Source organism: Myiozetetes cayanensis, unplaced genomic scaffold, assembly GCF_022539395.1.
Source record: "Myiozetetes cayanensis isolate MyiCay16 unplaced genomic scaffold, myiCay2020 scf9, whole genome shotgun sequence".
In the NCBI taxonomy this organism is placed as follows: Eukaryota; Metazoa; Chordata; class Aves; order Passeriformes; family Tyrannidae; genus Myiozetetes; species Myiozetetes cayanensis.
Window position 1 is genome coordinate 11,123,535 of NW_026088185.1, and position 19,576 is coordinate 11,143,110.

The 19,576-nt window shown below is 39.4% G+C and overlaps 1 protein-coding gene across 3 annotated transcripts; it reads right to left on the minus strand.

Moving 5' to 3' along the window:
* Window positions 1–3,635: 3,635 nt before the first annotated feature.
* Window positions 3,636–18,803, minus strand: TMEM237 (transmembrane protein 237). 3 transcript variants are annotated; one of them, XM_050340284.1, is made up of 13 exons: window positions 18,759–18,803; window positions 16,458–16,489; window positions 15,533–15,543; window positions 14,958–15,014; window positions 13,460–13,573; window positions 12,966–13,080; window positions 12,256–12,416; window positions 11,546–11,669; window positions 10,382–10,573; window positions 9,898–9,971; window positions 9,323–9,416; window positions 8,008–8,129; window positions 3,636–6,449 (listed from the first exon to the last, which is right to left on the minus strand). In XM_050340284.1, the coding sequence occupies exons 1-13, from the start codon at window positions 18,786–18,788 to the stop codon at window positions 6,382–6,384; spliced, it is 1,194 nt and encodes a 397-aa protein (XP_050196241.1). In that variant the 5' UTR covers window positions 18,789–18,803; the 3' UTR covers window positions 3,636–6,381. The 3 variants fall into 3 exon arrangements, with proteins under 3 accessions (XP_050196241.1, XP_050196240.1, XP_050196242.1); XM_050340285.1 differs by lacking the exon at window positions 18,759–18,803 and having other exon boundaries at window positions 5,849–6,449; window positions 16,458–16,854; XM_050340283.1 differs by lacking the exons at window positions 16,458–16,489; window positions 18,759–18,803 and having other exon boundaries at window positions 12,966–13,033; window positions 15,533–15,598.
* Window positions 18,804–19,576: the final 773 nt, after the last annotated feature.

Genomic DNA, 19,576 nt, shown 5'->3' on the forward strand with positions numbered 1-19,576 from the left:
TTTATTTCTGTAATTCTTCTACTTCCATTTTCACCATAGTCCAGTCATACAGATAGCCTCTCGTTACTGCAGGAAAGAAATTTCATATTTATTTCAATCATTAGGTAAAACAATGGTTGCCTAAACTAGAAAATTACTCTGATCATAAAAATATTAATAACTTAATTGTGTACTCTTGGAGAGAAGATACTATTTTCATGTAAACACTATGTTCTTAATTCTTAAGCATGACAAATTTGGACTGTTGCAAGTCAAATACATTAGATAGCATCTACAAGTAACTTTTGACTAACAGTACATATAAAACCCAAGTAAAATAAGTGAGAACACACATGAAGTTGGACATATTTTAATTACAGACCCCTGAATAAATATTAATACTCTTAAAAAAAACCAAACCTGTAAAAGACTTCAGGCAGCTTAACTGGCTAGCATTTGTGAGCTTCTCTGAAACAACAGTGCTCCCAACTCTATAAAAATGAACTTGGGTTCTAATAATGTCAGTACAAAGTGATTTAAACAATCGTGTTCCAATTGGAGTTACTTTGCTGCTGTCTATGAAGAAAAATGAAAAACTTATTTCTGAATGCTGTTCCAATTCTGTACTGACATAACTTTTTAAGAAAAAAATGAAATACAATTTATTAAGTTAAAAAGCTCACAAGGCTTTACTCTTAGAACTACAGCTTGTCAACTACTACAGTATTTTCAAACAAAAGCAATTAAGAGGCACTGTGACTTCTAGTAGCTCTTAAAATAACCAGAAATACTACATATTAGTCCATGGGTTGTATTTGCTGAAAGGTTTAATATGATTTTTCTTGTTAACTGTGATACTTTCTGTTAAGGAATAATGCAAAATAAATATTAGCATTAAAAAATATGTATAATCATGTTGTTAAGGTTTCAGCTACCTGCCACTGAAAAAGATGATCTTGGAAACAGTTCTACTGAAAAATCTGAAGGTTTCGCCTACAGTTGATGTTTTCAAAATCTGAGATTCATGATCTGTATTGTTAAGAGCCCAGCTTTCTATTCCAAGCTCACATAATTTTAAGCCCAATTATTTATTTATTTACTTATTTATTTGAGCTCTTGTTTACTCACACCAATGATGTGTTATGAGTGTATGAACTAGAACTATACTTGGACTTGAAATTTTCAAGTATCTCACATTTAGACTCTGACGTATTTTCAAAGGGGCTTATAAAACTAACACATTTGCAAAATCTCTTGGGCAATGAAACAGAAGTTTATAGCCTTTTGAAATACTTGTGAAAACAACACAAGTGGGTTTTTTTGCTGCCACCTTTCTTTATGCTAGCATTTAACACTATGTAAAATATTGAAATACCTGTAATAATAGAAAACTTAATTAACATTGTCATGAATATACACTCAGTAGTGTTGAGTGGCTCACTGTCTTGGTCTGATAGCACAGCAGTTTGTGAATTTATGACTGAATGGATTAACACCACAAAAAAATGTGACTTATTCCAAATCAACCTGATCTGCTACACAACCTACTCACTTTAAAAAGTCTCAATGCAATAAATACCCATTGGAGAGAGAGCTGTTTCTTCCACTTGATGAACAGAAGTAAATATATTTTTTAAATTACTGAGTTTTACCTTACCTCTCTCTCTTTTCCCTACTCCCCTCTTTTCTTCAAGTGCTACCAAAGCCATTTTTAGCCTAAAGGATGGGTAAAATCATGGGAAAGCATTTTCAAACCATTGTTCTGAATGTCTGACATGAGGCAGACACCTAAACATACCCTGCCTTTTATGCTAGTAAGTAGCTTTACTAAAGTATATTAGGCTGTCTAATAAACCTCTAAAGCAATTAAGCTGGCTGTAATGACCTGTCCTGACGATGGCCATTCCTATCCTGTATGAATGAGGAAAAACTACTAAAATGCAGAAATAGTACACATCGAGCTAGAAAGACCTCAAAGGACTATGAGTAAGAACCCAGTTTGATGTAACAGGCAAGCAAAGACTTAAAGATTTAAAAAGAAAGTGCTGAAAAATTGAGGTGGTCTACTAAAAACCGCTAGCAGGATAACATTTGGTATTTAACGTAATTAAACCTATCCAGAAACTTGAGACAGGATGAAGAATATTAGGTTTAAACAGGTTCCTGTAGAAACCTCCATCATTCCCAAATGAAAACAATTAATTCTACTCTATAAATCCTATGTTTCTCACCCAAAAGTCCCATGAAGTTCCTGAAAAAATTGAGTGGTGGTTTTATTTTTATATATGACTACAGAATACACCATTACTACTGGATTTACCCACAGATTAATGGAATTAATTTGCCCTTTCATGAAATCCATCTGCAATAGCAGAGAATGGATTGCTGGCAGGATGCATATGCTTTCCTGTTTTGTCAAAATTTATGTAACATATAGGTCAAGAGTGTCAATGCTGAGTTTATCTACTACAGTTTATTTTATTCTACGTTCTGATATCACTTATCTTTCTAGTTCCCATGTTTTACTCTACACAGTACAGGAAAACTACAGGGAATGGTCTGAGCGAGGGAGGACTCTGCAACTTTCGAAGAAAAGATCCCATAAAGTCCGGAATTATTAAAGTCAGCAGTTTTGCTCGCGGGTAAGAACACCGGGGAACTCTGTCTCCGTGACCGGGTTTCCCCTCAGGGTCGCAGCCCCTGCAGGGGGGGCCGCTTCCCTCAGGCCGCGTCCGCCATGGCGGCCGCGCCCCGGCGGCGCGAGGGGAGGGCGGGAACGCTGCTGAGGGCTGAGGCGGAGCGGGGGCACCGGCAGCGCAGAGCATTAACAGCACCCACGGAAAACACAGACTTTCTGCAACCGTCTGTGGACTTACGGACCAATTTCACGCACTGCCGCACTGAGGAATGCAAGAGCACCTTTCACACTGCTAGGAGGAAGAGGAGGCAAGTAAGGCTTAGGCTTAGCTGTAGTTACGTACCTGACGGTTTTCTCTCATCTCCCAAAGCCTTCAGTCATTTAAGTTAATTCTGCTGCAAATAAGCAAGCGAATAATTCTGACCTAACCATAACCCCCCTAAAGTTTACCTCAGCAATACCAAAATTACTTTAAAAAACGCACTTTGCAAATCAACGCCACCTGGCTGCCCATCGAGAAATCTGCGTTGAGAGAGTAACATTTAAACCACGTGGAAATTAACCAAATTTTAAGTAACTGTCTTTTAAGGAGCAAAATTAGAACACTTAAGCTTTGGAGGGCCTCCTCTGGTGAGGCTGCACAGGGCTTTGTCCACCCCAGCCTGGGGCAGCCCCAGGGATGGAGTTCCCACAGCCCCTCCGCCCCCATCCCAAGCCCTCAGTCAAAACTCCTGAACATTTTCCTGATGCTGCCTGTGAGGGCTTCCACCCATCCTTTCACCGTGCAGCTGTCTGCTTTGTAATCATCTCTTAAGTAGTTAAAGACAGCAATCAAGATTCCCCACTTAATATTACTCTTTTTACGCTAAACACACTGTAGTAGCTGTTACAGCAGCAGGAATGTGATGGGAGGGAAAGCAAAACTGTTTTTTACAACACTGCCATAAATAAGGGGGAAAAAGTTTTCCCATAAACACCAAAAATTCAGACCTTGCATTTATACAAAATATTAGCACTGGGGAAAAATTAGACTGATTTATTTTAAACAGACTAAACAACTTGAAACAGGACAAAGTACAATCATTTTTAACTAGTTTAGAGCAATTGTTTAATTGTTTCATATATGTAAAAACAAGAAATTGGCACCAACATATCCATAATTTTTTCATTAACACAAATGCATTAAAAACAATGGTATGGAAATGCGCAAAGGCATTTCAGTTAAGGCTTCTACAGATATTGCATGTTCTACAATTAAACATCTATTTCATAAATTCATTCTGAAACTTTCCAAGAAACTAAACAAAAAGCTCAGTTAGACTCATATTCCACTGTGAGGCTTAATGGAATGAAGAATATCTTGTAAAATAGATAATTAGTCATCAAACTGTTTACTGTGCTTTTTATATGGCAACCTCAAACCCCATTAATTTAAATATGGATATACTGAGATCCTTCCAAAAAGATACACTGGAAAGGCAAGCCTGGATTGAAATACTGATCACATTAGGTTCATTAATTCAATCCATGCTCAACCATCTAAACAAACTACTGTATTTCACAATAACAATGAATCTGGCTCTTGGCCAGCATCACTCTGTCCAAGGGATACTTGGAAGGCCAATTCCTAATATTACTGTCAGAAATCAAGCAATGATGTTATCCAAGTTTTTCCTGTACTGATGTGATGCTTTAGCATCCTTTTGCCTGATTTTGCCCATATTTTATGAGCAAAATTATACTTCTTACTGCACCGAGATGACAGAAGCGTCATGCAGCAAAGAGAAGCCATTATTAATGCCATCTTCAGGTCAGTGATTCCGTAACTCACACACACCACATCAGGAGGAAGTGTGGTGACAACCTACATGAGAACACCGTGCCTCAAAACACATCTCCTACAGCCAAATCATTACAAGAATGTGCAGCGCATGACTGAAGGAGAGCAGCACCCCGAATCTCTCCATCTTACTGTACAATGCAGTGCCAGCCATAATTTTGCTCTACAGTTTTGCAAATATACATATACAAGAGCCATAACAACTTACAAAAGCTCCTTCCCATAACAAATTGAGTGCCCCAGAACACAGCCAACAGCTGTGGAACATCTTTTAATTCTTGCAGAACTCTTTTCCCTCACTGCCAGGATTACAACAGCATTTAAATGATGTCATGAACATCGAACTTTTGAATAACTTAAATTTGCTGGATGGACATAAGAGAACCCAAGTCCTCAACAGGGCACAACAGCCCTAATTGTTCATGTTCCCGTGTTTGTTTTGAAGTAACTCAGGTAACAGTAAAGAAAGTTAGCTCTGAAAGCACAGAAAGCTCTTTGACATTTCCTTTCAAGTCTTTTATCTGGCTACTCTTAACTTCATTACTATAAAAAGTTCAGTAATTCTCCAGAGAACTTTGACAACTGCACCCGCTTTATAACCACCTGTAGACACATGTATTAAATCAAATAATGCAGAATCAGTATGTATTAAATAACACATACAAATAGTTTTTGGGCTTTAGGTGATACTTTCTTGATAAATGGTCTTCAAACTAGCCATTGTCTGTGTCTACTGAGGAGACTTTCATCCTTCAATATGCAATGCTTTCAACCTGCAATGCTTTCATTTTGCCATTTTAATATAAAAGAAAAAGAACGTTGGCTATCATCATCAAAACCCACCAACTGCCACTATTACTACTGCATCACTGCACAGAAGATGGGTTCCTGCAGAGTTCTTGGTTTGCTTTAATAATCATTTTCTTGTAATTTTAGGAAGAAGTTTCCCATTCCATCCTAACACAAAACAAGAATATGGGGGGAAATCAATCTCCATCAAAACAGGCAGAGGTACCAACATTTTCAACATCTGTGAAATTCAAGTTTCTTTAGCAAGAGCAGTGAATAAAACTGTATGTTCTTGCCATGCAAGATAAAGAAAAATCAGAACACTATTCTTGTGAATGGCTTTGTAACAGTTATGTATCCTGAGTGCTGAGAAATCAGAGGACATGGATGTATCCTGTTGGCAACACAAACCAACCTTGGATTAGAAGATGTATTTAGGTGGTTTCATTAACTGACCAAACTGTTGCAACATTAAAGCTTCTTTTTCTTGTATCTACATCAACCTGAAAGAACTTGTTATCATCAAGATCTTTGTCAAGAGAACTAAATGAACATTAAAAAAAAGTGTCCTCCTTTATGGATTATTAAACAAAATCTCTGTCATTTCAATCCTTTATTCTAGCAAATACTTTTAATGACACCTAAATGCAGACTATTTTATGCTTACCAACTTGGTAGATTTTATGTTTCCTAACTCTGTTTTGTTATCATCATCTCTTCCTTAGACTACTTTTGTCATAAGATTTGTTTTAATCTCTAGAGAATATTTAACCAAGTCAGATAAGCTAACTGCTGTCAGCATTAGTAACAAAAGCAGGATGTTGAAGAGTGTTACAACCATTAAAAAAACACAGAACTCCTGATCTTCTGCAACCTTCTTTGGCTATGTAGGTAGCAATATTTACAAAATAAACCTTGACTTTTTGCACTAGGGATAATCTGCTTTGTAAAATAAAAAGTATAAAAGTTTTCAATCACATTTGGAAACCGTAACGTACATAAAAAGATCAACATGAAATATATACAATACAAAAATACATTCTTTTCTTTATGAAAATTATAATACATAGCTATAATACAAGACGTGTTGAACCATCAGTCACAGCTACAATAGTTGCAGGTTCTTGTTCCACACTTATGGCTGGACTCTGGGTAGGACATCTCCCTGGGGAAATTCCTCGATTTCAGCATGAAACATCAATTCTAAATGAGAAAAAAAATAAATGTTTTCTTTGAAAACTTTCACCTGAATACGATTCCATTACTCCTGAAAAGCACCCTGGCATTCCCCCAAGCCTCCTGGTTTTTGTTTCCATCATATCAATAAGGACTCAGCATGGCAGACAGCCCAAGGCCGGCAGTGAAGAGCTCCTGGTGGAGAAACTGGCTGGGTACACCAAGCAGCTGATGAGGCAGCCCTGGTGGAGCTCTGTGCTGCTGAAGGTCGATTTTTCTCACCCCTGGCTTCTCTTATGTCTCTGTACTGCATAGGTGTGCTTTGTCTGGCTACCTGCACGTTCTTTGTACAGACCAGGCTGCGTTTGCCAACATCTTGTCAACATGGTAAAGTTACACAGTCTGTACGTGCAACAATGTGGGTTTATCCCCTCAAGTTTGAGATTCACACATTTTTGCTACCCCGTCCTTAGCAGACTAAACTTTCTCTACGATTTGGGATAAGTCCTAATGGATTTCTCTCTAGAAGTTTCTGAAGCAGTTTTCCAATCTTACTAGACACATGGAAACATCAGAAATTCTGCCACTGCATTTCTTGAATAAGTATTATTTTTAAAAATGGGTTTAAATTACAATTCAAACATCTATTATAAATTTTACCATCAAGGACTGTAAAGGCTGACACTTAGTTATTCATGGTTTTTTAACTCATTATTACAAATAAGCATAGTAACTGGGACCAGGTGAAATACAGACACCTGTACATTAAAATTCTAAAGCAATTTCAGGAAGCATGTTCAGTTTTCACTCTCCCAAACACAAGTCTGTGCAAATTCACGGTGCTCTTGGGATACCTCATCACTTCTAAGTTGAAACTTGGGATTTTTCTGAACAGCATACCTTCAAGTCACAGGCTGCATGCACTTGACAGGCAAGCTAAGTTATGATACACCTTTTGGATCCCAGTTGGAACACAAAAGGAAGAAGGTCTATTCTCTAGCAAAGCTTCTGCTATGAAAAGAACTTGCTTGCCCCTTCCTGCAGCCTGGACCAACACAAGCAGTCCTCGTTTGAAGTCCTGTTCTGCAAGTGCAAATCTGACTTTTCAAAGCTTGGTTGTTCCCAAAACTATTATTATTATTATTATTTCCAGTGTTCTACTGGAAATAATACTGAGCTTGAAATGGATTAAGCATTTGCAAAAGGAACATTTACAACACAAGGGAATTTTCTAAAACACAAGTAGAATAATACATTTCAAATATGTAAAATACTGTTAAAGTAAAACTTATTTTTCCCTTCAATGAAAAGGAGATGTGCTGTCATATTTCACATTCATGTTGCTTCAGACAGGACAATTAAGGCTTTTCTTTCCTCTTTAAATGAATGCTTATCCTTTATAAAACCAAACACAGACACCAGCATCCTAAGAAGCATTTGCTGTGGAAGGTTGCTTGTTTTCACTCAGTCACAAAATTTCTCAGGACTAGTCTTGAACATCAAATGCAGAGCACTTGGTTCAGCAGATAAAGGCCTGAATAAACAAGATTTATTATAAACAATTCTGTCTATTAATGTTTCCTACCTTCACTGTGGTCTAGCTCTGGTCGGTAGGACAAGAAGATCCAACTTGTCCCAACTAGAATAGACACTACCAGATTCACCACGACCCATGAATGAACAATTTCTTGCTCTGTACCTGCAGTCCTGTGAAAAACACATCAACCCATCAGTCAGTTCACTGGTACACAGAGGTTACAGTAATAATTTCAACAGAGTAGCATCAAAACAAGCTTGCTAAGCCAGACGCAAAAACAAAACCACTTGTACTGTCATGATGGTCTTGCATTGCAAAGGCCTGGCAAAGAGAATGATTACCAAAGACAGTGACTCAGCTAAGAAACCCCAATATCTCACAGAGAATATCCACTTGTAGATTTCAACAGCAAATTCCTTTTCTTGGCCATGAGACAGAAAATAAAAATCAAAATGCATGGTCGAATTTTATTGTGGTGAAAGGCACCACAAAATACCATCAGTCCATCTTACTTTGAAGCACTTCCTCATGAGTCAGCAAGGCAAGTGAGCAGCAAGTCAGTAAAGTCTGTTTGGAAGCCGGTGCAAGGACCTGTGTATAGATGCTGTGGGGTGGATGAGATGGGGCTTTAAGATGGTATGATTTAGCTTAGATGGTTAACTGGCACTTTTCTTACTGTCATAACAGTAGCAGCTTGTGGTTTTGTTACTAGAATCTAGGCTTTTTAACAAACAACAAACATTTATAGAAGGCCTAAAAGAAACACCCAAAATTAACTGTCCAAATTTTCACATAAATGCTTCTGTTCTACTTCTCTGTTCTACTTCTGGTCCAGTTTAAAAACTCGCAGTACTAGAATGCAACCCATTAATATCTGCTTCAGAAAGTACCAGCTTTGGATGGGATTGCCTAGCAAGGAAACAATGCTTTAGGTTTAAGTGTCAGCTGTGTCTGCTAAGCCCATCCACCCTGTGACAGACTCTCCTTCAAAAACAGTGTTGACTCTCCACAGAATGTCAAGCCCTTGAACCCAAAAGGGTTACCTCAGTAGGGTCCCATTTCTCAAGCTAAAGAGATTCTTAGGGTTCCTGCCAGCTGACATTTCCAGCATCATTCCAACAGGCTCTTGTTTGAGGTATAATGGATTAGCAACCAACATGACCAAACCCATCCTAGAGTTTTTATTTTTCAGTGAAATTATCAAAGGTTCAGGACAAGCTCAAACAAAGGCAGGTTTAGTAATGAAACAGTTCATCAATACTTCCTTATATATATTGTATGACCTCTTCCATCCACCAGTTTGACTAAGGTTCCTAAGTGAGCTACACTGTAATTTATAGAAGTGGTTTCTTAAGTTTCCTACCAGATGCTGCCGTTTTCCGAAGGTGGTGTGTAGAGGTTGATTTTGTCACATGTCATCTGCTGGCTTAAGGATAAGATAAGAGCAGCAAAGTACACTGGAAGAAATGGAATCAGTAGTGTCAGATATAAACCCCCAAAATGCTATCTCATCATGACATAGTCCTAATCACTAAATTTTCTTTCATTTCACTCCACTGCCTTCAATGATAGTCTCCTAAATTCATTCTCTCTTCTTCAGCATTTCTGACCCATCAGAGTCTGGTTTCTGCACTTTTGCAATTCATCAGCTACATCAAAGGTGGCTGCTTCTTATTCTGTTTTTTTGTTAGATTTGTGTTCTGCATTCAGAAGTGGGAAAGAACTATCTCACTTAACAGTCCCACTATCCCACTATTGCAAATGCTTTAAAAAAAATATATAACAAAATGTTCATGGCCTTTGCTATTTTCAACTACTAAGTTGCTTCTTCTAAAGCAGGAAATAACCAGGAAGGGAGATTTCACTAAAAACGGTATGTAGGAGTTTTCCATTTACCATATTTTCTGGACAACTTCCTATCCACTTCAAAATACTTACAGAAAGAGGCTACTGCTGCTGGGTCTAGGGTCAAAAATCCCCTCACTGCAACAGAGGCTTTTGCCAAATCAGTCCTGATAACAAAACCAAGAGTCATTAACACAGCCCAGTAAGACAATGATACTGTTCCTCTAGCAGTATTCCATTGTTCTTTTACCTTTTGCAAGATACTTTTTCTGCCTCTGTTAGTGCCTTAATACACAACTATATCCCACACACATGGCAATGGCCCTCATTATGCCAAATCCAAGAAAGACTGAAACAAACAGTTCCAGTTCCTTGAAGCAGCGTCCAACCAACAGACAGAAATGAGTAAGAAAGGTCTGGATGCACAAGTACACCCTTCCTCTGTATAGCCAGCCGTGTGTAAAATCATTCTTTAAGTATATCACATTAAATCATCAACAGCAGATCAAAATATGCCATAGAAAGGAAGATATTGTACCCAAATTACACACACCTTTCAAATACAAATATATTTTACCTGTCAAAGGCTGAGACTGTACTGACAGATAGCAGGAAATAGAACAAACTCTGAGCTGGGTATGCTATCGTCTTATACTGTTCAAGCAGGTTAGAAACTGTAGAAAGCTCATGTCCTGCTAAAATGTAGATAACAACGATGTTCCACACAGCATATCCAGCTAGGAAGCCATGGGTAAAGAGTCCCATCACCCTGAAAGAAGGAAAGAACATTATATCACTTAATATCTTGAATTAGCAAAGACCTATAGATAGATAGGAGAGGCCATCTGTTCAACCCTGCTTTTCAGAGCTTTTCAGAAATTGTTTCTAAATGCTTTTCCTGATCTAGTTTTAAAAATTCTTAGCAACAAGGCTTCTGCATCCTCCCTTAACAGACTGCACCAGAACCTGAGCACTTTAAGAAAACAAAGATGTTTTGCCTTTGCTTCATTACTACTTCAGGAATCAAATACCTTCCCTCACTGCCTGTAGCTTTCCAAAGGCACTGCCCTTTACACTTAGACAGTGGTCTTAAACTTGTTCCCAAGGCAATCTTTTCATTATCTTCCTTGCTAAGGAAAACCTTGAAAAGGAAATGCAGGTTCACAGATAAAACACACAAGAGAATAAAATGGCTGTCATCTTCCCATTCTGTATCAACATAACCACATATTAAAAAAAATACATGATTTTTTTGCTATTGTGTGCAAACTTATTCCCCCAGTCCAATTTCACTCCTCCCTCTTTTTCACCAACCAGGATTTTTCTTTGAGAACTATCTGAATTTAGGTATTTTTATTCTGGTGATACACCTGATGGGTCAGTCTTATTTTCTAATTTTTTTTTGGTAGGTCTCTAATATTTTGGTTATCAGATCAGTCTCTTTCAATTCAGATTTTGTCTGAATCTTTGCAACATGACTTTCTTAGTTATTCTTCTTATAACTGTATTTTGCATGTGATATCTAAACTAGAAATACATATTCGTGACAATACCAAAATCTAGAAGAGTGATAAACTTTCTATCTTTTGCATCCTGAACCACCATTTATTAGGAATATCCAAAAGAAATAAAGATACATCTGATGGCAGAGAAAAGACTAATTTTCAGGGGGGAAAAAAAAATCAACCCAAAACTCCAACACTTATTTCTGCTTATTTACATCAGAACATTTATCTTTCACCTAAAACTTCGGTGCACTGAGAGGGCAACATCTCTGGTAGTCCATGAAGCCTTGACATCCAGGAGTACATTGATATTTTCAGTGGTTTTAATCAATTCTGCACGGTCAGCTGCCTGAAAACGCCCTGAAAGGATGAGGAATTTCTGCATTAAAAAGCTGCCAGCATCAGAAGTTCCATCAGAAAATTTCTCCTGCCCTTTGTCAGCATACACTGACACCAGGATGCCTCTGTCAGAGCGGTGCATCCTGGCGGTCAGGCTAAGACCTGAATGTGCAAAGAACGTGCACAGCACTTTGGCAAATTACTGAGTGTTCCCTGGTACAAAAACCCCAACCAAAATCCAAAAACAACAGAAGAACCCAAACACCCATCCAAAAACTCCCACTGGAAAGGCTTTTTATAAATAATGATTTCTTCTCAAAATACTGTGATAGTATTAAGTCAAATAAGCTCAGCTGGGTACTTTGAAACAGCCTTTTTCACACACCATGGAATTCAAACATTCAACCAAATATGCCAGCACAGTAACACCAGCGTTCAGTGTGGACAAATTATCATGCACATTTATTTCCAAATAATTTTTGTTTGGGAAAACTTTTTTTTTTTTTAAATTCTTCCCAATGCCACGGTATTTGGATTTTAAATACAATAGTGCTTCCTCTAATTGTGAGGATGTCCTTAAGTTACTTGAATCACAAGGTGAACTTACGATTTTTCTCAACGAACACTTTGCTAACGGGCTGGCTAATTCCAGTGGGAGCAGCAAACACAGGCTGCTGATCTGGGCTCTTTCTGTGCTCCTCTTCAATGATGTCTTCCTCCTCCACTTCCAGCTCGTTGGGGCTCTGCGTTTCAGCTGGCCGAGGTTTCCTGTCAGCACAGAACATACAGTGGGGCAGAGAAAGAAACCTAAAGGCTCCTGTGAACATTTAACCTGTCTGACTTGACTGGTAAGAACTGACCAGGCTACTGACCTGTATAATATTGCCCCATTACAATTTTAAGGACTAAAGTTCTCATGGAGTTAATTAACTAAAACCATAAAGCTAATCCCCATTGTCACGAGATTAACAATTAGAACAAACTGGAACAACTGGGGGACAAATAATCTAACTGGTAAAATTAAGAAAAAAATAATTAGAATGAAAGAAAACGGTTACACATTCTAATTTTTTCACATATGTGACTGAACTATTAGGCCCATGAAAATGTATTCAGAACTGTAAATGCATCCAGGTATGCACAGACCAAATAGGTGAAGAAAGTTAGATCTTAACCCTGGAAAGAACTGCCACAGCCTGAATGGTATCATGGCCTTCAAGATTTTATGCTTTTGTAATGTGACAGTGTAAAATACTACTCAGCCACAGCCACTGTCACAGCTGTCCCAAATTATGAGCTACACTAGTTTTGTCTCACTTTGTTCTTCTTCTCTGTTTGCGGACCACTGTTTCTTCAGCTTCGGGGACATCCATGCCATTTCCATTCTGAAATAGGGATGCAACATTTTGCTGGGTAAAAGAGGTCTCAGAATCTGAAGATTTTAAAAAAAAAAAACCAAACACAACATGAAAGTTTCAGAGTTTTCATAAAAATGGAAATACACCCACTTAACTATATAAATAGTTGTTATTACATAAACAGAGTGGCAAAAAAATTTATGATCTTCTGAGCTTTGAATGATGTAAAGCATCTATTTTATCACTTCCAAAACTGTACTGCCATTATTTTCATGGAGGTTTGTACCCTGTGGAATCTGGCATCAGAAACTGAAACTCTAAGCTGCCAATCACTCAGAGATTACTTTCAGGTGTTTTAAGTACAAAAGCACATGAAATGTTCTAAGCCAATCCCATTTCTGCATCACCAGGTTTTATTCAGTGCTCTTTCCAATCTACACCTGTTTCACATACCAGTAGGTACTTTCTTCTTCTTGCGCTTCCTCTGTGGAGCCACGTCCTGGTGTTCCGGCGTGAGGGGCTCACTGCTCTCCGACTGCCGCCGCACCGCAGCTTGGACGATGCCATCTGCAAACCACAGCAAAACATCCAGCAACCCTAACTCAGAGCCAGCGAGAAACAGGCAAGAGAAAGCTGCTGTTTACTACGCTGTGCAAATGTCTGTGTTTGCCCAGCTGAGCAACAGCTGAGATGAAAATGCACTGGCTAGGAAATGAAAGAGTTGGAATCAAATGCCATAAGAAGGAACATACAAGGATGACGGCTAACAACCCTCCTTTCACCCTAACAGTTTCATGCTTAGGAGGAAATTAAGTATCCAAGAAGTAGCACAATTCCCATCTGGGCATACAGCAGAGGCCTGAGTGAAAGAAATCCACCACAGGAGAGAACTACACCTCTGTATTTCTCCTTTCTACGTGCAAAGATTATAATGCAAGGGACAGTTCCTTACAAAGTGATCCACACAGATATGTGCTAAGGCAAAATAGCATCAAATCAAAGGAAAATTTAAATGCTAAACATACATAAGAATAAAGGGAGAAGCAGAAAAACAACACTAAAGGATGTTTACTCCAGTGTGAGAAAGGAACTATTATACTTTGGAGGAACTACATTTCCGTGAGAGGTTAACATGAATTCATCAAATATTCTAGCACCAGTAGCATCAATTTGCATGATCAGAAGAAGAAAGACATGACCAGAAGCAGAAAGTTACTTCTCCGTTTTACATCACATCTGGTTTTTTATAGCTCTTCTAAGACTGCCATTTTTATGATAAGAACTGAATCCATCTTTATTTCATCTTCAAGTACAGGTTTACCCACCTTTTATAAAGCTTTACTGTGCTAAAATGCAAAATTAATCAGCAAAAGTCAAGGTGTACTTCACATAATCATTCAGCTCACTGAAAACAACAGTAAACAAAACTTAATCCTTGTGAAATCTTGATAGCAACAGCTCTACTTGTTGCATTTAAAGGTCTTTCAGTGAGGCCTCATCGTACACTTTTAAGCAAATTAAAGCAGTTTACCCATCAAACTTTTATATGGACCCAAGTCAACTGGTTACAGAAATCCACTAGATTCTGTTAACATGTTCTGATTTATCAAAATAGATCAGACTCATAACCTTGCTTAAAACAGTATGTTTGTTCTGCAGATTTGCTTCTTGTAAAAATGCAAAGCTCTGATGCTTAGTCATGTTTTAGACTCTTAACTAACTCTTCAATGATAATGGAAGGATTAACTTGTGACTTTATTTGGCCAAGGACTGAAATCGAGCCAAATTGTTAAATGAGTTTTATCTTAGTTCATTCAAAAATTCAAGCTCTTAACACATTAAATATAAGCATCTTACAGCTGGAAATAACTATTTAATGAAGCATGCAAAAAAATTATATAGAAAAATAGTAGGAATGAATGAACACTTTTCAGTCTTGGTAAGACCTTACCTAATGGAGTCTTTCCTTTGGGTTTCCTTTTTTTGGGACGACTGAGTGGAATTTCATCTGCATAACATAAAACAGAAGTATGGGTGCACAGCAAGGAGAAAACTCCATTTTCTTTTTTTAACAGCCATTGTATTGCAAGTTAAGAAATAGATTCTTTTTTACAAATTATGATATCCTTCACCTTTTACAGGTAAGATGATAATTCACCAGTTCCCACAAGGAGAAGGAGTAGAGAAGATGGTAGGAAAAGAGGATTAAAAAATATGTCATGTGTGGCAGAGGCTAAATGCACACATGTACCTGTGTTAAGTGAAAAAGTCAAATACTCTCAATAATGCTCTGAAAAATAAACTTATTGTTTAAAGCACAGTGGCAACATTTCAGTTACCTTGATGAGAACAGCAAACAATAAAGAGAACAAAGAAAATGACAGTTCTAGCAATGGCAGCACAGGTATCCATGCAGTTTAAACAATCAGCCTGCATTTAGGAAAAGTATAAGGCTCTATCTTGAAAGAGAGAATGTGTAGCATCAAAAGGAACTACCAATATTTATAATTCTCTTTAATAACTCACCTTGGCTTCCACTTCACGTTTAAGGAGAAAAGGTGTTGGCATGCAGCGTAAAAGGAAAAAGACGAGAAGAAAGTTAATTTTGAATGAATTACAATTCACCACAGTGAAATTCACAGTGCTGCTTCTGTGATTCCTTCCTTATGCCTGCTTCTCCTTCCGAGCAGTTGTTACAACAGGGTTAAGGGTACAAAGCAATCATCAAGACTCAACACTTTGTTGGTGACTAGGCACAGGTTCTTGATTGGCTGGCTGGGGATCAGATTAAAAGCTTTAATCACCTGGCTAATTAAAACTTGTCTTACTGCCTGATATATAACAGACCAACAAAAGTTATAAAACAGTTGAGCCCATACATTACTAAAAAGACATTACATGTCACCAACCATAAACATCACATTTGCTTTCAGGTACTTCGAAAGAATTCTAAAGTACTGTGTTAGAGCAACTCCCCTTCCACACCGAAAAAAAAGCCCAATTTTTTACCTATGCTACATCAAACTAGTAGACACCTACATCTCTATTCAGGAGTATCTAGTCTAATGTCAGAAATTCCTGTTCTGAAGGATTTGTGATTCAAATAAACAAAATAACATGTAACAAAACAAAGAGGGAAGTGAGAAGAGCTTGAAAAGGACATCAGTTCAACTACAGTACATTAAAACTGTAATATTTGTCTGAAGCTTTTTAAATCTCTCAGTATTAAAACTGAAGTGATAGAGTAAAATTTCTCAGCCTCTGTAAAGCTTTAAAATGCTTTGCTTTCCTTGTAAAGTGTTCTGGGACAAAAATTAGAAAGAGAAGCAATTATTTTTAAAACTGTTATGACACTCATATGTTTAATTAACTTATTTCTCTTAATGTCATTACTTTTAAAATCACTGCAGTGCAGCACCACGACCAGTTCCACAGAATGCACTGATTTTACCTTGGCACTGGAGGGAGGGCACGAGGCGGGCACTGAAAGACAAGAGAGAGACAAAAATCAACTTCTGTCTGCATAAAACCACCTCTCAGAAAACAGCTGTTTCCAGGCAAGGTCGGAACACACGAGGTATGTTTAGCTTCGTGTGCCCCTAAATGGCTAGACATCCCTGATGGAGATGTTACATAAAAGCAATAACTAAAAGATGCTGGAATAATGTGTCTTTACCAGAGTTCTGATGGGCACTGCATTAGGGACGTGTACCTAACGTCTGTGTGTGAGGCACAGCTTGCATTTCAACTTCGTTGTGATAATTTTCACTTTTCATGTAAGGTACCACCTTCATGAGAGAGCTTATCAGTCATCCTGTTTAAATATCGGAATGCTGCAATAATTTATGCATTCAATACACTTGTACAGTATACAGCGTGAGCTCACAGCATACTTCCTATTAATGAACGTGTAAATTCAGAACGACAGTAAAGTCAACAAAAGGAAATAAGCTCAGTTATGAAAACACATTTAAATATTACAAAATGTTATTTTTCGTTTTTATTAATTTTCATATTTACCAGCAGGTCAAACACGACTAAAATCTAAAAATATCTCCTGATAATAATCTGAAACTGAGCTTGTCTCTTTCTCTCATCTAGAAAAAGGCAGTTAACTTTTAGATATTGTATTACACAATTATACTGAAAGAGTATATACAAGTAAGTATTTCCCATGCTCAAAAAATTCAGTTGATACCAGAAATAAAAAGGGCTGTAAGACTGGTAAGACTTAAGAATCCACAAACTTACCACTTGTTTCTTTCCCATATCATTTGAAGCTGCTCTCTGAAAGAGGCACTGTGAACTGGTCTATGCTTCCTAACGCTGCTCACATTGAACCTCAGCTAATTCTGAACTAAAAATAAACTTCAGGCAGCCAGGATTAGCTGAACATGAACCTTCCTGCCCCTGGGTTAGGACCCAGCACTACTCCCGTTTGAAACAAGGGCAGTTTGTTCTGTGGCACCGAATGTTACTCACACTAAAAAGCTCATAACTCCACTTGCTGGTACAGATTCCTGTAAGCAAGTTTGACTTTGTTTAATGAAAGTAAAGGAGGCACCTCGTGCAAGGAAGGGTTTGTGGGATTAGACCTCAGATCTCTCACTTGGATTTTGGCCATGTTGAAGACTGACAGCAAGTGCCATTTATACAGGTAAGGAACTGCACACCCTAAGCAGCCCCCAGGACTGGCCACGCCATACAACTGTATGAAAAAAATACTGGTAAAGGTCAGAGCTCGTTACTTTTATTGTTTACAATATTCTTATGGCAGGAAATACTAAATGTTTACGATACTTGATATTTTAAAAAAACCATAAAAATAAACCAACCAACCAAAACCACAAACCTTCCATACAGCATTCACTACATGTACCGTAGTATGTCTGTATTCTGTAGTACCTACTTTATTGCCTACAAAACAACTGAAAAGTGAAATGATTTGTTATAATTTATTCCTTGCAAAAAAGGCAAGCAGGCAGTGGTGAATACTCATCTGTCCCATCTCTATGACAGTCCCCAACTCTGCCACTCTGCCATACAGATACCAGCTTTGGTCTGTTTGCTGTTTGGCAGAGTCTGAAGGAACTCACTCCAAGTTCCATAGAAAGGGTGGGTTTGGGGACAGGTTTCCAGAGGCATTTTGTTACCGACCAAAGAGCTGCTGAACGCTCTAAGGTAGCCATGGTGCCCCTAAAGGCAAGAGACTCTCTCAAACCAGCAGCCGCTGCCTCGTTCAAACCCTGTGTTTGCACACGGGAGCCACGCCACAAGACGGTGGGACACACCTGGAAACTCAGGGCGGGAAAACAGAGCTACCCAACCCCGCTGGTGTCCATTCCAGGATGCGGGGCAGAAAAGGCTTAAAAGACCTCAGTGTTTAAAAACACTGAGCCGGCCTTTGCAGATCTAAAGCTCTGTAGATTATCTTTCAAGAGATTTATATAAAACACGAAAACAATGAGGAAATGCTTGCTTGCCACCCTGGCAGAGGTGAGCAGAAACGTGCCACGCTGCATCGGGCGACACGCTCCCTCCGGCTCCCCAGCGGAGCGGGGATGCAGGACGGCGCTTCCTCTCGGTCTCCCGGCAGCAGCTGCTGCCACCGAGGGCTCGCCACATCCCTTCAGCAACAGCGCCCGGCGGGACAAGCTCCCGCCTCCCAGGATCCGCAGCCGGGCGTCCCGAGCTGCAGCCCCGCGGGCCCGTTCTCCGCCGCCCCCTCGCCCCCGCCCCGCCGCGCCCTCACCCCGCCGGGGCCCGCCCGCCGCTCCGCCATGGGCCGCGCCCGCCCGGATCGGCTCCGGCTCCGGCTCCGGCTGCGGCTGCGAGGGAGGAGCCGCCGCTCCTTCCGCCCCGCGCCGCGGCTGCGCCCCCCCAGCGGCGGGGAGGGCCCGGCCCCGCTCACACCGCCTGCCCCGGCCCCACAGCGGAGATAGCCCAGCCACACGGCATGTCTGCCGGCGTTCTCGTCCTTCGGGATGCGGGAGAGCAAAACCAAACGCTCGAAAATGGAAATAGGTGTCTGGCCAACTTCAGGTTGTAGCCTGGGTCACAAACTGCTAAATGAGGTTCTGCACTGTAAGAGGGAAAAAAGAAAAAAAAAAAAAGAAAAAAGGTAGAAAATAACACATGGAAAAAGGGCAAACAGAAAGAGTCAACAAATGCCGGACTAGGCAGAAGTGGGGACCAGCAGCACAGATCTGGCTCTTATCTCACCCTCCAGTGTACTTACCCCGCATCAGTGACATGTTGGGACTTCAGTCTCTCCAGTTTTACCTCTAAACAAGGAATACAACCCTTGGCTCTAGAACAAGCAGGCATGGTGGCAGCTGTAATATTTGACTTTAAATAACCTCCTTCTAGCCTGCTTTACTTGCATTTGTTGATTTTCCTCCAAGGTGAGGTAGGCCAATAGAATAGTAATCTGTGTTCCTCAGGGGACATGACAGCTGTCACGGGAGGTGAAGAGAGTGAGGAACTTACTTGCCACAAGCACCCTTTGATGAGCAGAGTGTGCTACCATAGAGCAAACCAGTATGAGAAAGGGTTTCTGACTTCCCCTCT

Coding starts and splice junctions, on each gene's coding strand:
- TMEM237 (XM_050340285.1), bottom strand. CDS start 16,621: ATGTCTAGCCATTTAGGGGCACACGAAGCTAAACATACCTCGTGTGTT. Junction 9,972..10,381: donor ACAGTCTCAGCCTTTGACAG/GTAAAATATATT, acceptor TTTTGTTATCAG/GACTGATTTGGCAAAAGCCT. Junction 8,130..9,322: donor TCGGAAAACGGCAGCATCTG/GTAGGAAACTTA, acceptor TGTTTTTCACAG/GACTGCAGGTACAGAGCAAG.